The 12,671-nt window shown below is 37.3% G+C and overlaps 1 protein-coding gene across 1 annotated transcript in view; it reads right to left on the bottom strand.

Moving 5' to 3' along the window:
* The window catches only part of LEMD2 (LEM domain nuclear envelope protein 2), a 29,539-nt gene extending 24,723 nt beyond the window's left edge, over window positions 1-4,816 (bottom strand). The window contains exons 1-2 of the mRNA XM_053706852.1: window positions 3,843-4,816; window positions 1,894-1,934 (exon numbers count right to left, since the gene is read on the bottom strand). Coding sequence (XP_053562827.1) covers window positions 1,894-1,934; window positions 3,843-4,785 — 984 coding nt within the window. The 5' untranslated portion in view covers window positions 4,786-4,816. The remainder of the gene's footprint in view (window positions 1-1,893; window positions 1,935-3,842) is intronic.
* Between the last annotated feature and the right edge of the window lie 7,855 nt (window positions 4,817-12,671).

Genomic DNA, 12,671 nt, shown 5'->3' with positions numbered 1-12,671 from the left:
ACTGCAAGGTTTTCATCATTTTTGGCAGCTTTAGTAGCAAAATAGTTAATGCATGCCAATTACAAACTTTATCTACAGCTAAACCTATATTTAAATACCCCATAAAAGTTTTGTGTACAATGTCCCTTTAATACATTAATGTTTACAATCACTTTAAGTATAAATACATTATTTTACACCAGTGTGTTAACTAGCAGGTTAACCAGCTAAGATATATGGTGTTAGATAGGCCTGTAAAGAAAACAATGAGGGGGTGATAGTGTATATAAAAAAATATATATATATATATTTTTCGTAAAGAAGCAAAGTGGATCTGAATGTTGGATACAATGCATCCTAAAGGGATGAATAGAGAGTTGGTTTTTAACCCCATTATATAAATCCACTTACTTTGCTTATAATATTGTTTCTTTTTTTTTATACAAATTAGGGATTATACAAGAAGCTGCTACCCAAATTTGTTTTTATTGTGTGGGCTTAATACTTAGTCTGAGAGGGGTATATAGGCTTAAAGTTTTGTGAAGGCATGTACTATTTTTATGGATAAACAACAAATTGAACCCAGCACAACAATCCAATTGGTAAGTCCTCCTGGAGTCACTACCTGGACTCCCAGCAAATATAGAGTAGAGAACAAAAAAGAGGATATCCAAATATGCCAAAAATGTATTTTAATGTAATGTATCAGAACATCACAGAGTGCACTCTGTGATGTTCTGATACATTACATTAAAATACATTTTTACCAATCATCATTCTTTATGCTCCTCAGTTACTTCCTTCTTGGATTCAATTACCAATCTACTGACAGTCCACTAACTTTGTAATGTATGATCTGTATTGCTTTGTAGCTACCTATTACACCACAAAGCCTCCATTGATATTCTCACATCACACATTTTTGATATAATGGAATTTAAAGCCAAAGTAAATCTATCAGTTTTATTTCTTAGTTGTCATTGATATATGTTTAGGGGATAGTAGTGTAATTCACCGGAAAACATGCACACTAAGCTAATATGCAAATCAATATAGCTGCAGTGACAATTTTCCTATTCCTTAGTCTTTCTGCGAAGTTTATATTAACTTAGTGAGATCACTCATGCTTCAGTGCCGATAGGCTGCAGAGTGCAATTGAAAAATGCAAAGTTGTTTCTCACTGGAGAAGCTACTCCACTTAATATTTTATTTAACATGTTCTATGAAATGTACTCAAGTTTTTACAACAAGTAAATAAAACTGGTGTTATATATTTCATATTGTCTTTTGAGTTACAGTTCTTCATACTTGTCACATGACAATAAAAAAGTATCGGTAATTGGTATCGGCGAGTACTTGAAAAAAAAGTTTTGATACTTGTACTCGGTCTTAAAAAAAAAAAAAAAATGGTATCGGTGCAACCCTACAATATACCAATAATTTTGGACCACTGTTTTTACAGCTTCCTGTACTGTTGTCTACTGGCTTTAGTAACCAGAAGTTTGTATTTACTTAACCGCTTAACGCTGTTAGGGTTTTCCATGCCGTCTTAACAGTGCTGGGCTTTAACGCCGTTAGGACGGCATAGAATGTAGCAAGTTATTCTGCCTCATACTTTAAAGAAAGAATAATCAGACTGGGGGGGGGGGGGGGGGGAGTGCCTAGCATAGTATTGAAGTTAGGTGATCGTGTTGACAGTCATGTGACTTCCTGATTCCTGCAAATGTTTACATCAGAACTTTGAACAGATCGTGAACATTTTCCCCCCCATCATGAAGGGGTTAAACAGGGAAAAAGGGTGTCTTCTAGTTTTCCAATAGACCCAGATAAACTACCATGCCTCCCAAGGAGATATACACTAATCTTAAATCTTACACCATGTGGGGGAATTATTGTTATATATAGTATAATTACCTGATCTCCACGGCCACTGCAGTCAGAAGGAAGAAGTTTCACTGTAAAAACAAAAAATAGTATAATGAATATTTAAGCTCTCAGGTGCCTTACTCATTTAAAGGGACATTCCAGTCAAAATTTAAAAGCACAGATTAATTACATCTTTGAATAGAAATATATTTGCAATATACATGTATAAGCAAAAATGCTTCTAGTAAAAGTTAACACTGTTTTAGTGTCAATATTTTCTCTGCACGTGCATGTGAAGCATAGCTAGATATTGTCACTGCACCCACATTTTAAAAAATGTAGCTGCTCAGATAATCACTGGGGCTTGTATCATCAGCAATTTACAAATTGAGTCATTACCAGGCTCCCTGAGAAAGTGCGGAGTTTAAAATGCTGGTGCACAGTGCATTCTTAAATACACTTTTGAAACATTTATAGCTTTTATTAGAAGCATTTTTGCTAATGTATGTATATTACAAAATTGCTTCTGTTCAATACCGAAATGCACCCATGTGGTTTTCAATTTTGGCTGCAATATATTTAACAAATTCTGCGATGACCAGTACCCCCAGCGCCAAGGTGCCTTATTATATTTCTAGCCTTTTATTGCATTATCCAGCTACTATGTAATTTGACGAGTGAACTCTTATTGCAGGACCAGAGCCTTGGTGTTTAACTGCCAAATCCCAGGTCCTGAGTGCAACCTATTTTATTTTATTCCCTAGTATTCTCTATTGTACCTCTACATTTAGCCACCAATCAGCAAGCACTACCCAGGTGCTGAACCAGAAATGGGCCGGCTCTTAAGCTTACATTCCTGCTTTTTCAAATAAAGATACCAAGAGAAGGAAGAAAAATTAATAGGAGTAAATTAGAAAATTGCTTAAAATTGAATGCTCTATCTGAATCCCTTTAAATTATAATAGTCATTTTTTTCTTTAAAAAAAGCAAGCGTGGTATAGTATTTGTGGGGTGTGTTGTCAGAAAAGTTTACAAGTAGAACACAACCATTTACATGAATTATGCTTGCACTGTATTGAAATATTGTTATGTTCAGGTTTAAACTTTTAGCGCCTTTATGGCATTGTATTCTGACCAAACGGCACTGGGCTTTAGGGGCTGTTAGGACGAAATACGTCATAGCCATTTGGCTGTCCTGAAGCCAACTGCACTTCCTGGATGTGATCACGGTCTGGAGGGTGTGCCTGGCGTCATAGGGACGCCCCCCTGACCTGATCCCATAATTGAAATCTCGCAATCGCGTGATTTCAATTTGTCTACATCGGAATTTTGTAACCCTGTCATGAAAGGATTAACAATTTCTGTTCATTCACAAACATAATATTTTGTGAGGCAAAAATGTGAATATTACTCATAGCCAAACCACCAAATGCTCTCATCCTTTGTTAAGCAACAGGTGATCTAGTGTTCCAGACAATGTTTCTAATATTTATTTTAATTAATTTAAATACAAAACTCTAATTACTTTTAGGCATTCATAAACCAGGAAGTAAATATAAGTATTATGATTTAAAGGGACTGATGATGAAAGACTCTCCAGCAAGAGTCACACAAAATCTTTGGGGCTTTTTAGTATTATATTGCATTCAAATCCAGAACCTTGCATAACAAGATAAACAGCTCTCAAGCTAAAATTTGACATGCATTTTTCTGATTGACCTTGCAGTACTGAGGAGAATGCTTAATGTCACCAACCCAGAGAGCTTCAGGGTATTAGGCACAAAGTGTGCGTCTATTAAAGGGCTATAACAGTCAAAACATTACATGCTCTAATTTGTTAGAACACGTAAATTTTACAACTATTATGACCCTTTAACAAGCAAAAATACTATAAAAATATAATCAAAGTTTTACTAAGACACCCTGAATGGAAACAACATTTTTGACATTCAAAAGTCAATATATTAAAATAGCAATAAATGAATTATTCTGCTTACAATTACTATCTTGCTGTGTGTTTAGAATGCCACTTTTCACTATGAGGATGCCAAAGAAGACTATCAGCAGCAGCACAGACAAACCCCACAACATTCTTGCCAAGTAATATTCAATTGTCCGGGACCATTTTGACTTCCATTTAGCCCTGTGTTCGTTGTCCTCTTTTCTTGGTAGATCCCAACTTTTTCTAACGCCAAAATCAGTCACTGAAGATGCTTTCTTGGGACCACCATCATCATCTGACCCATATCTATAAATACTTCTTGGCAGTACTTTATTGACTGCCCGGCTCATGTTTCTGTCATGATTTTCTTCAGCTAAGTTTGATCTTTGATCCCATGTTGTACTTCCTAGTTTCGCCAAATGGCCATAATCATACTGGGTTCTATCTCTTCCCAAATGTTCTCCTCCCAGTGAGGTATCTCTCCTCCAGGAATCATTTGTCTCACCTATATAAGGAACACTTCTAAGATGAAGGGAACTGTCTCCTAAACTTCTCCTGTGTGCACCCCACTCCCCTGCCAAACTGCCCTCTCTAGACAACAATGACGCCCCTCCTCTAAGGGTACTGCTTAGACCGGGTGTTCCATAGGTAAAGCTGCGTCGCTCCGGGACCTTAAGCTTAGTCCGTCCTATCGTAACGTTATCATAATCCACCTCTTCTTCTTCCTCCTCATCGTCTTCATAGTCTTCATCTTCTTCGTCCTTTCTAGTTCTACTAACGTAGGACGGTGCTGGCTTCACCCACGAGTTAGACCTCCGCTCTTCCTCTTTTTTATAAGCAGTCTTAGCGCTATACTCGCCATTGCTCTGACGCTTTTTTGTAGACTGCTCCCGCAATTTCTTTAACTTCTTTTTAAGAATATCGCGGGTACTATCAGTGATAGGTGGTGGGTCAAAACCGAGAGCCTGCAACTCCCATCTGAGGCGTTCGTCCGACATGATGAATTGTTGTTTTACGTAACATCCGTATCCTTTGCTGGCAGCCATGTTGGTGGAGGTGATCCTGGTTGAGAATAGTTACTGAAGCTTATGCGATCGCCATTTTGGTGGCGTTAAGAAGAAGTCGGCGGAAGCCATCTTTGTAGAGGAATAAGTAAAGTCAAATGTTCCGCCATCTTGAAACTGGAAAAATCAACAGGTGGATAAGTTTTGAAGGGACATAAAACCCATAGAGGTTAATGGGCAATAACCTGCAATAAACCTAACAAAGTAAGCTATTATTATACATTATACAATCAGGGGAAGACAGTAAAACTGAGCTTTTGATATAAAATGTTAAATTATGCGTGGTACCAACTTTGTATTCTACTTTGGGGAATTTGCCGCTCTTGAGGCCAGAAAGGTGGCAACTCTCTCTATAGTGTTGGCTTGCATGAGCGAGCCTGCAACCACAAATTTAAAGGAACATTAAACTTCTGGGCACAAGTAAAGTAGTATGTTTAATACTCACCTTGCAATTATTATTTTTCTCCTGTGCCTTTTTTCTTGTACCTTTCACTAGTTAGTGAAGTTCTGCATCTTCACACTGGGCACCACCATCTTGGAATTTAAACATTTTTGCACCCTCTGACAGAAGTGGTGCACATTCACAGATCATTGACATTGTTTCTTCTTGACCGTCCATATCATGCACTTTAGTTTAGAAAGCTACAGAGTGGGAGCTCTACATCTTATTTAGTGGCTGCATTTCTCAGTTATTCCTGACATATTTGTGTGTGTGTATGTATATATATATATATATGCAAAAATGTAAGTCTTCTGCTTTTTATTGTTCAAGCTAATCCAAAGTGCAAGGTGCAGCTGTCAAAAAGACAACATAGTCACTGATCTATGAAAACACACTGCTTCTGTCACAAAATACAACAATACGTGCGTACCGAGATTGTGACACCCAATATTTTAGATGCAAAACTGTACTGGCATCTGTAATGGGATAAAATAATTGAACACTTTAAAGAGCTGCAGGCAAAGGAGAAAAAAACAAACAATAGCATGGTGAGTAGGTGCATTCGGCCTTGTACGAATACAGATTTGTCTGAATTTTGGCCCATTTGGTCATTCGTCAGAATCCAGACTAAACGAGTGGACAGGAGACCGAAATGGCCAAGTAGAAAAATTTTGCATGTTTGTTTTGTTTGCCAGTTTCGGCCCCCCAAAAAATGGCAGGAAACAAGACAGGGGGAAAGACCTGAGCTAATTTGACAAATCAGCTCATTCGTTTGCAGTGATGTACATGGGGTCTGACCATTCATGCGTACAACTCCCCCTATCCAATCCTGACAGAATATGTACACACATGATCAACTACTTCCCTTAATTTTATGGTCATAACAGAATTACCATTTCAAGCTATTTTACTTCTGGATGCAAGCTTTTACTGCTACAGAAAAGTTTTGAATTGAGACGCTGCCACATACAACTTTTCAGCTGCTCTTTCAGCCTCCTGGCAAGTGCTGCTACTTCACTTCTTAGAATGGCCCCAGGAAACACTTTTTTTTCTTCAAGGAAGGCATCCATCTTGCTCAAGAGATGACTGAACAAGGGCATAACTTGTTTCAGACTTACAGTGTTTTGGCTCAAGTTCCCTGTGATGTCCTCTAGCTTGATATCCTCTAGCTTTAGGACTGCCACAAACTGACCAATCATGGTCTAAGCCTGGTTCAGAGACAATCAGAGGTAGAAAGTTTCTCGATAAGGAAACTATTGTTTTTTTAACCAAATTTTCCTTACATTATGATAGTATCTGCAAAATCATTAAAAAACATTTGGATGTTTGGACGGGAGATGATGTCTTAGCTCCCTTATTGGGTAATTGTAGGTTTGTGGCTAAGAAACCTCCAACTTTAGCATCCAAATTGTCCCCTAGTTTGGTTTCTTCAAACTCAGGCCAAAAATCCACATGGCTACGTGGCAAGGGTAATTACAGATCACATCTAAGCAACTGTTTAACTTGTGAAGTAATGGAGTTTGTGAATAACTTCAAAATTAATATTACAGGAGCATCTTTTCAGATTTCCTTTTATGCCACATGCATCACTGAGTAATACTATACAGGGAGTGCAGAATTATTAGGCAAATTAGTATTTTGACCACATCATCCTCTTTATGCATGTTGTCTTACTCCAAGCTGTATAGGCTCGAAAGCCTACTACCAATTAAGCATATTAGGTGATGTGCATCTCTGTAATGAGAAGGGGTGTGGTCTAATGACATCAACACCCTATATCAGGTGTGCATAATTATTAGGCAACTTCCTTTCCTTTGGCAAAATGGGTCAAAAGAAGGACTTGACAGGCTCAGAAAAGTCAAAAATAGTGAGATATCTTGCAGAGGGATGCAGCACTCTTAAAATTGCAAAGCTTCTGAAGCGTGATCATCGAACAATCAAGCGTGTCATTCAAAATAGTCAACAGGGTCGCAAGAAGCGTGTGGAAAAACCAAGGCACAAAATAACTGCCCATGAACTGAGAAAAGTCAAGCGTGCAGCTGCCAAGATGCCACTTGCCACCAGTTTGGCCATATTTCAGAGCTGCAACATCACTGGAGTGCCCAAAAGCACAAGGTGTGCAATATTCAGAGACATGGCCAAGGTAAGAAAAGCTGAAAGACGACCACCACTGAACAAGACACACAAGCTGAAACGTCAAGACTGGGCCAAGAAATATCTCAAGACTGATTTTTCTAAGGTTTTATGGACTGATGAAATGAGAGTGAGTCTTGATGGGCCAGATGGATGGGCCCGTGGCTGGATTGGTAAAGGGCAGAGAGCTCCAGTCCGACTCAGACGCCAGCAAGGTGGAGGTGGAGTACTGGTTTGGGCTGGTATCATCAAAGATGAGCTTGTGGGGCCTTTTCGGGTTGAGGATGAAGTCAAGCTCAACTCCCAGTCCTACTGCCAGTTTCTGGAAGACACCTTCTTCAAGCAGTGGTACAGGAAGAAGTCTGCATCCTTCAAGAAAAACATGATTTTCATGCAGGACAATGCTCCATCACACGCGTCCAAGTACTCCACAGCGTGGCTGGCAAGAAAGGGTATAAAAGAAGAAAATCTAATGACATGGCCTCCTTGTTCACCTGATCTGAACCCCATTGAGAACCTGTGGTCCATCATCAAATGTGAGATTTACAAGGAGGGAAAACAGTACACCTCTCTGAACAGTGTCTGGGAGGCTGTGGTTGCTGCTGCACGCAATGTTGATGGTGAACAGATCAAAACACTGACAGAATCCATGGATGGCAGGCCTTTGAGTGTCCTTGCAAAGAAAGGTGGCTATATTGGTCACTGATTTGTTTTTGTTTTGTTTTTGAATGTCAGAAATGTATATTTGTGAATGTTGAGATGTTATATTGGTTTCACTGGTAAAAATAAATAATTGAAATGGGTATATATTTGTTTTTTGTTAAGTTGCCTAATAATTATGCACAGTAATAGTCACCTGCACACACAGATATCCCCCTAAAATAGCTATAACTAAAAACAAACTAAAAACTACTTCCAAAACTATTCAGCTTTGATATTAATGAGTTTTTTTGGGTTCATTGAGAACATGGTTGTTGTTCAATAATAAAATTAATCCTCAAAAATACAACTTGCCTAATAATTCTGCACTCCCTGTATAGTTTATTTGTTAGATTGCAAGATTTGTGGAGCTCAGTATGTTGGCCAATCCACCAGAGCCCTCAGATCCTGTGCCAGGGAACATCTGAGAGATGTGAAAAATTATAACAAGGACTCTGCTGTGGCCAAACACTTAAACTATATACACTTTACAAATGTACCACATTTTAAAATTAAGATCATAGATCTAGCAAGAACCCCTCAAAGAGGTGGGGATAAATGCAAAATACTTGATAAGAAAGAGTTATTTTTTATATATAAGCTTAAGACCAAGTTACCATTTGGTATGAATCAGGAGTGGGACATGCGTTACTTAGATTAACCAATATGGTTAAATTTAGACTTACTTACTGTAGATTAACCAATATGGATAGTTCCAAAGTGCCACACTTCTTTCTGTCTCTGAATTAATTGATCAAACTAGAAAAATATAAAATTATCACATAAAATTATCATATTAAATTGTATGATGCTACATCTTATTTTAAATTGTGTATTTTCTAGTTTGGCTTATCCCGCGTTTGTTACATTTTATACTTTACAACATTCAGTTAATGGACATGTTCATAAATGTAACCATATATAATGTAGCATTTAGTTTGGAAAATGTGCTAGTTAATTTACAATGTTATATTGTTTTCTTTTGAAATAATAACTTTATGTTATGATGTTCATTCAAATTATGTAGCCAGCACTACTGCTGTCAGAAGGTTAACTTTAAATTGTTTTTATTTAGCGTTGATTTAGATTTGTCACTACTACAACACTGATGTTGGCTTTTTAATTTAAAGTAATGATGTCACTATGCTGAGCTTGTTGATTGGTTGTCTGACTTTTAAATGTAACAGATTTTTACCTGTGTTCAGTGTCTATGAGTGAGAGCCCTGTTGCGGCGTGAAACACGTAAGACGAGCCCTCTTCTTTGTGTATTTGTCTCTTTTTTAACTTTGGAATAAAAGCTCAAGTTTTCTGTTGCTTGGTAGTGGCTTACCTTTTGTTTGACCAATTATGGTCCACTCATCTCTGCCATATAATTCCAATTAATTGACAGGAATCCGTAGTATGGATAGCCCTCTGCTGTTCCAACATTCCACAAACTCCATAGTCAAGTTTCACCTAATAGTGATGTATTGCTTAAGACAGTGCTGGGGAAGCCCTGCCTTCTGCTCCTGCATAATAAGCTGGCTGCCTTTAACACTGTGGTGGAAGAGGCCTGCATTCCTTCTGCACTAGTGTTATGTTTTCTGTTTAAATTAAATGCAATTTGGTAAAAGCAAACCAAGGAATATCAACCAACTTGCTAAAACATTAGCATGCAAATGTAAGTTTTGATTTAAACCAATTGGAATATAATGGGGATAACAGGAATTCAACGTTTTTGGCACCTCTTTGTTCGCTTTCCTTGAAGGTATACTTATGGGGTTGGTGTACTACAATTTAGAGGTCTACTTCAGAAATGATCTTGTTATTCTGGCTTTCAGGTGGTCAACAGTCAATGACAAATCCTTAGGGAATAGTTAGGCACGGTGTCCAACAGAGCTTTGGCACATCACTTTGTTTGCTTGGTCTTCAATTCTTCCATTTTTTTTTCAGGCCATACCTATGTCCTATAGGCAGGAGGTCTGACAATGCCAGGCCAGCCTGGAAGTCCGATAAGATGCTTTACAAATACGTGGAGTACACACAAGTTAGGAAAAAGAAATGGAGAAGTCCATGGTCTTTGCAGTACTTATGTACATTCCATGCCATTGTGCATCTCTCGGAAGTTCCATTCCTTCACAAAAGCATCATTTTCAAAGTTGATCTCTCCCTTCTGTTTAAGTTGTGCTTCTGAGAGTTACTGATCTTGCTCAGGAATTTGACAATGTCTTTGTAAACAGATCTTTGTTATCCAAAGATAACTTCAAATGTGTTTAAGGAGAAGTTGTGTCCCAAAGTGAGTTTATTTCATTTTACTCATACTACTTTCACTACTCTTGTCACCTTCCTTGGAGGTGTATTTATGGGAGTGGTGTACTATAATCCAGAGGCCTACTTCAGTAACTGCCTTTTGTTGCTCCTGCCCCTCCTGCTTTGTAGGGGCCATCAGTTAATGTAAAATACACTAAAGTCAAAATTAAATTTCCGTGATTTAGATACAGCATGCAGTTTTAAGAGTCTTTCCAATTTAATTCCATTATCAAATGTTGCACATTATTTTTATATGGACTCTTTCAGATGCTCAATAAAGACAAAAGGTAGTCAGGTAACCTTCAAACACACTGTAGCTAGTGTATTCATTCACAAATAGTGTCATACAAACAGTGTAGACAGGCAGCAGTCTGGATCTGACACGTTTTGCGCATACACACATGCTCTTCCTCATAGATCACTTACTGCTCTCTGTGAGTTCCTTATAACAAGGCCTTAACCATGGAATTGATCATTCAAAATGTTATTTTTCAATCTAACTTGATACATAATGAAAGAATGGTAACTCTTGCTAAACATTCATAAATTTTACTTTTAATACCACTTTGACATCTAGAAGAAATCATGGATATACACAAATGAAAACCTATATCCTTGAAAATTAAATAAATGAAATTGAAACAATCATTGAAAATAAAATATATTAATATATGAACAAATCTTTGGATAATAACCATACAATAAAACAAAAACAATTATACTAACTTTATTTCTTTTTTATGACATGATGAGTCCACGGATCATCTTAATTACTAATGGGATATTCACCTCCTGGTCAGCAGAAGGAGGCAAAGAGCACCACAGCAGAGCTGTTAAATAGCTCCTCCCTTCCCTCCCACTCCAGTCATTCTCTTTGCCTACGTTAGTGATAGGAAGAGGTAAAGTGAGTTGTTAGAAAAGATTCTTTAATCAAGAGTTTATTATTTTTATTTTAAGTAGTGCAAGATTGTGCTGCTTTCTCCCAGGCTGTAGCCGTAGTCCATATCAGTCTCTACAGTAGAACTTTTGGTGGCTTTAGAGCAATGGGAACTTGTGATTCTGTCACGCAGCAGAGAGACTTTACTCTGGTGTTAGAAATTTTTATTTCCCGGATAGTATACAGTTGACTTCTATTTCTTAGGCAATCCGGTGTCAAGTCTCCTCAGATTCTCTGAGGTTTGGGGATTGTTTTTTAATTTTATGTTAAATAATTACATAAGAATACAGTTGATTTTTAACAGTAATCCTCATTTTTAGTTGCCCAAATGGTATTTTCAGTCTAAGTACACTCTACATATTATACATATCTCTGTCATTGGAATAAATGCCTTTCTCTTTGACATTTAAAGACACAGTATCTCTGATTAGGATATTCAATATTTGTTTCATGCAAAATGTGAATATACATTTTGCTATGTTTGCATGCTAATCTAAGTTTTTTCTACACAGAAAAATAAAAAGTTACTGTTTAAAATTTAAAGAGACAGTAAAAAATGTTATGCGTTAATTTACTGAGGTGTAGATATGTTATGCATACGTTATGCAATATTTGCAGGCTAATATGAGTTACTTCTGCATTGAAGAATACAAAAATTCAGTTTAAAATTCAAAGAGACAGTAAAAAATTTTTGGGTGTTAATTTTTATTAAGGAATTCCAGCAGTTTATTTGTGTAATTCATCCTTTGACTCAGGATGGACCAGGAAGCCCTATGACTAAAAAAAAAAAGGTTACAGCTTAAAATTTAAAGAGACAGTAACATTTTTTACGTGTTATTTTTTATTAAAAAAGTTCCAACTGTTTATTTGCGTAATTCATCCTTGTGACTCAGGATGAACCAGGAGGCCCTGCCTGGGGTCTCTTGTTTTAGTATGGGATACCAATATGGTACTCCCAATCCTTTTCTATTTCTCGTTTTCTTGAGAGATCTTTAATTGATAAAGATAAACTTGTTCTGAACCTACTCCTCTTTAGGCACATGTTGCTTAGGAGTCTATTGACAAGGGTCAAGATATGCCACAAATTTCTCCTAAGGTGTCCCAAAAAAATTATAGCCCACATGCAGTGCCCTGCGTTTCCTTTCACACTCCACCTGTAGTTATCTTGTATTTAATGCATTGTCTGTTTTTCCCACGCTGTAAAAGGGAAAAGGGCAAGAGGACATATTTTCAATCAATGAATAGTGTGATTGATTCAATTGTAAATGTTTCTTTCCTGTAACTGTAGGAGGAAGATACTTCGGTAGTATCTGATGAGGA

Source organism: Bombina bombina, chromosome 3 (genome assembly GCF_027579735.1).
Source record: "Bombina bombina isolate aBomBom1 chromosome 3, aBomBom1.pri, whole genome shotgun sequence".
Taxonomy (NCBI): domain Eukaryota; kingdom Metazoa; phylum Chordata; class Amphibia; order Anura; family Bombinatoridae; genus Bombina; species Bombina bombina.
The sequence above is the reverse complement of the archived record's forward strand: the minus strand, read 5'-3'. Positions and strand labels throughout refer to the sequence as shown.